At 37.7% G+C, this 5,000-nt stretch overlaps 1 protein-coding gene across 8 annotated transcripts in view; it reads left to right on the plus strand.

The window, feature by feature from the left end:
* dmxl1 (Dmx like 1) overlaps positions 1 to 5,000 on the plus strand; it is a 372,767-nt gene that overhangs the window by 36,980 nt on the left and 330,787 nt on the right. For all 8 annotated transcript variants that reach the window (XR_012383989.1, XR_012383990.1, XM_073909971.1 and 5 more), the window contains exons 5-7: positions 1,820 to 1,898; positions 2,577 to 2,697; positions 3,802 to 3,868. Coding sequence is in view for 6 of the 8 variants with exons in the window: in XM_073909971.1 (XP_073766072.1) it covers positions 1,820 to 1,898; positions 2,577 to 2,697; positions 3,802 to 3,868 (267 nt within the window). In the remaining 2 variants the exon portion in view is untranslated. The remainder of the gene's footprint in view (positions 1 to 1,819; positions 1,899 to 2,576; positions 2,698 to 3,801; positions 3,869 to 5,000) is intronic.

The following is a 5,000-nucleotide window of genomic DNA, read 5'->3' on the forward strand; positions in this document are numbered from 1 at the left end:
AGTTTGTGGAGTCATTTGTAGATATTCTGAGCCACTCATTACACTGCTGCATGATGATGATGATGATGATGATGATGATGATGATGATGACGATGTGAACTTATCTTCATTCCTTCTTATCTTATTTGATTGTACTGTACGATCATGAACACACTGCTTTATATTTCACACACAGTTTGAGTCTTGTTTTAGTCCAAATATCTACAAACTCTTAAATCAAGAAGCATTTTCTAGACAAGCTAACATATTATTTTATCATCAGAAATAATCAGTCAGAATGAAGGTAGCTCCCCCTTTAAACAAGCAGAATAATCTGACCATCAGAGAAGAAGAATACTCTCCTGTTTAAGTGAAAGCTGGATTATTCTGCTTCCCTGTTGTCAGATTATTCTGCTGGATTTAAGGAGAAACTCTTCATTCTGACTGATTATTTCTAAAAGCAGCACTATATATTTTGACTTGCTTTAAATGCTTTTTTGATTTAAGAATATTTAGATTAGAAGCAGGGCTAAAGTAAAAGTAAGTAAAGCACTTTGTTTAGTGTATTTTTAAGTCGAACACACTTGCAGAAAAGAGTGTATTCTGCATTGCTCATCAGTCTGTTAGCGGTTCCAGCCTGAGGCAGATATCAGTCATTCTGACTTCAGTTTGTCCAGCAGAAAATCTGCTGTTTGACCTCTTTCAGCCTGTGAGTTTTTGCTGTAATATCAGTAACGTGTCTGCAGTTTAATGTGTTCTTCACGCTCAGGGTTTCTGATGAGCTGATGATCATATCAGTGACTCTATAACTGAGGCTGCATTGGGCATTTTAAACAGTTGAGGAAAAAACTCTTCATACACTGCAAATAATGCGTCTCTTACTCAGAGGTTTGTCTGGTTTCTAGTCCGAATATCTAACAGTTCCTGAATAAAGAAGCATTTTCTAGACAAGCAAAATGATATAGTCTTCAGAAATAATGAAGCAAAATAATCTGCAGTGAGAAAACTAATCTTAAATCAAAAGGGAAAAACAAGATGGTTATTGATCTTCCCCCATTGTCAGATTATTTTGCTTGTTTTGAGGAAAAACTCGCTTCACTTCAACTCATTATTTTGTCAGATCTTTTTTTCTTGTCTAGAAAATGCTTATTGATTTAAGGATAAAGTAAGAGGCATTTTTGCAGTGTGAACAGCAAGTCTTTCTACAGTCTTATTCAAAACATATTTAATTGTAATTATTAAGTGGTTGCCTCTTGCTTTTAGGGAGTTTTTTTATATATATTATCGTTTCTCAACTTCTGTCTTGAGTAAATTTGGTAACGTGTCTTTTTTCCATAGAAGATAAACCATTTGAGGTACCTCCATCAATTTAAAATGCAAAGTATTTTATGGAATTTATGTATATAATAACAGAATTTACGCAAGATTTGTGGACACGTTGTTAAAAGTTATTGTTATTATTATTAAAAATATATATATTTGCCAAAAGACAACTTAAATAAAATATTTTTATTACGCAATGACAATTACACTAATTCAGACATCAAGAAATCACAATTTTGGCAAAATAATAAGACCATAATTTTACAGAAAATATTGTGTTATGGCGTCCAAAGTGCAGTGATTTTTGAAAATAAGTAATATGATTTATAAATCATCAATAATGTAAACACATTTGAAGCAAAAAAGATGGCTTTGAACACCAAATGTACCTGATATTATTATAGTCAGGATCAGTCAGACTGAAGAACTGTGTGTGTGCGTGCGTGTGTGTGTGTGTGTGTGTGTGTGTGTGCGTGCGTGCGTGTGTGCGTGCATGTGTGTGTTTTGTGTTGAGCAGAAGCTGAATTATCAGTGGCAGAAGAGTGGGCAGTTTGCACTTCCGTCCACCGCACACATCCTGACCTGGCATCCCAGCGGTACGTACGTGTGTGTGTGTGTGTGTGTAGTGTCTGAGATGAGCTGCTCAATATCTCTTGTCTAAGCCTTTCTCATTGTAAATAAAACATTTTATTAGAATTTTTCAAAACATTTTAAACAGTATTTTATTATTTTTGTTAATTTTATTTTTTAGTAATTTATTTATTTTTATTTTTATTATTAATAGTGCAAATACATACAGTATGTGGTACACTGCAAAAAAATGCCTTTCATAGTTTTTGTTGTGTTTTTAGTTCACATATCTAAAGATTCTGAAATCTAGAAGAGTTTTCTAGACAATAAAAAAAAATATTATTAATTTCAGAAATACTGAGTCAAAATGAAGAGAGTTTTACCTGAAACCAAACAAAATAATCTGACCATGGGGGAGCAGAATAATGTTGTTGATTTATGATTATTTAACATAATTTTGCTTGTTTTAAGGAAAAACGTCATTTTGACAAATGATATTTGCTCTATATGAGTCATAGTTTTTATTATATTTATGTTAATTTATTTATTCTGTATCATTAAAAATAGAGTAATTATTATTATATGATATGCTTTCATCTATACGGATGTTTCCATGAAGTAGCCATGACGAGTTGCTGATGTGGCGATAAATAAACAGCCTCAAACTCAAGGTGTTGTGTGTGTGTGTGTGTGTGTGCGCGCAGGGTCGTGTCTGCTGACGGGCTCGGTGTGTGTGCAGTTGTGGTGTGATGTGTGTTTCAGCACACACACTGAAGATGAAGCTGCTGCTGAGCTGCACTCCTGGAGATGTGTGTGGCAGTGCAGGTCTGTGTTCAGTAAGGATGGGACAGTTAATTAACGTACCGGAGCGCTAAATATACTAACTACACATATATTATACACTCACCGGCCACTTTATTAGGTACACCTAACTAGTACAGAGTTGTTCCCTTCCCCCTTTTGCCTTCAGAACGGCCTTAATTGCGTAAATTCAACAAGCTACTGGAAATATTCCTCAGAGATGTTGCTCCATATTGACATGATAGCATAATATTGAATGTGTCAGCAGAAATGGAGACTCATCAGAGCAGCAACGTTTCTCCAATCTTCTATTGTCCAGTTTTGGTGAGTCTGTGTGAATTGTAGCCTCAGTTTCCTGTTCTTAGCTGACAGGAGCGGCACCCGGTGTGCTCTTCTGCTGCTGTAGCCCATCCGCCTCAAGGTTGGACGTGTTGTGTGTTCAGAGATGCTCTTCTGCAGAGCTCGGTTGTAGCGAGTGCTTATTTGAGTTACTGTTGCCTTTCTATCAGCTGGAACCAGTCTGGCCATTCTCCTCTGACCTCTGCAACAGGCACATCAACAAGGCATTTGCGCACACAGAACTGCCGCTCACTGGATATTTCCTCTTTGTCGGAGCATTCTCTGTAAATCCTAGAGATGGTTGTGTGTGAAAATCCCAGTAGATCAGCAGTTTCTGAAATACTCAGAGCAGCCCGTCTGGCAGCAACAACCATGCCACGATCAGAGTCTCTTACATCCCCTTTCTTCCCCATTCTGATGCTCACTCTGAACTGCAGCAGATCCTCTTGACCATGTCTACATGCCTAAATGCAGTGAGCTGCTGCCATGTGATTGGCTGTTTACAAATTTGTGTTAATGAGCAGATGAACAGGTGTACCTAATAAAGTGGCCGGTGTGTGTATATACGAAATACACATAACCTAAGACTATATAAGTACTTTAACGTCAGAGAGAGTAATATTGTGCAAGGTGTTTAAAAGTAGAACTTTAAAGTTAAATAAACTAGTAGTGCAGCATGATTGTGTGCTAGATTCACAGTAAACATTGTTTTTCCTATCGAGAGCTTGTAAGATGGAGTTTAAACACACTGAACACGCTGATCTGACTGTGAATCTCTGTGTTTGACAGGTCTGCCGCTCCCACACACTTCATCAAGTTTTCCCCTGATGGAGAGTTTTTCGCCACTGCAGGACAGGTGTGTGTGTGTGTGTGTGTGTGTGTGTGTGTGTGTGTGTGTGTGTGTGTGTGTGTGTGTGTGTGTGTGTGTGTGTGTGTGTTAATAATATGATGTTTGACAGTATTCTTCGACAATTTGTGTATGAGAGTGTGTTTGTGTTTGTTTACAGCACTTTTCAACATGAAGTGATTTGTTGTGTTTGTTTGTGTGTGTGAGTTTCTATCTGTGTGTGTGTGTGTGTGTGTGTGTGTGTGTGTTTATCGCTTTTTTTGTTGTTGTTTTTGGAACTCTCAGATTTCATTTTATATATATATATATATACAGTTGAAACCAGAAGTTTGCATACACTCTAAAAAAGGAACATAACCCTTTAAAAAACGTCTGATGGTAAATGATACTAAACGTTTACTGTTTTAGGTTTGTTAATTTTACCTAAATGATTTACATTTGCCAGAATAATCAGATAATTTTATTGAAAATGTTTGATTAATTTCTAGACAGTCAGACGTTTACACACATTTCCTTGGTAGGTTTTAGTTTTGCTTTTAAACTGTATAACTTTGGTCAGATGTTTTGGGTCTCCTTCCACAAGCTTCTCACAATAGTTTGCAGGAGTTTTGGCCCATTCCTCCTGACAGAATTGCTGTAACTGAGTCAGAATTGTAGGCTGTCCTGCTCGCACAAGCTTTTTCAGCTCTGCCCACAAATGTTCTATAGGATTGAGATCAGGGCTTTGTGATGGCCACTCCAAAACATTCCCTCTGCAGTCCTTAAAGCACATTTGAACTCATTTGGCAGTGTGTTTAGGGCCATGGTCTGTTTGGAAGAGCCATTTGTGGCCCAGTTGTAATCTCCTGGCTGATGTGTTGAGATGTTGCTTCAGTATTTCTCCATAATGTTCTGTCTTCATGATGCCATCTATGCTGTGAAGTGGACCAGTCCCTCCTGCAGCAGAACAGCCCCACAACATGATGCTGCCGCCCCCATACTGCACAGTTGGGATGGTGTTCTAGGCTTGTGTGTTTCCTCTTTGTCCTCCAGATGTAACACTGCTCATTATGGCCAAACAGTTCAATCTTAGCTCCATCAGAGCACAGCACATGTCTCCACACATCAGTCTTTCCCCAGTGTCATTCAGCTAATGGTAATC

The sequence above is a fragment of the Danio rerio genome, chromosome 8, assembly GCF_049306965.1.
Source record: "Danio rerio strain Tuebingen ecotype United States chromosome 8, GRCz12tu, whole genome shotgun sequence".
NCBI lineage: Eukaryota > Metazoa > Chordata > Actinopteri > Cypriniformes > Danionidae > Danio > Danio rerio.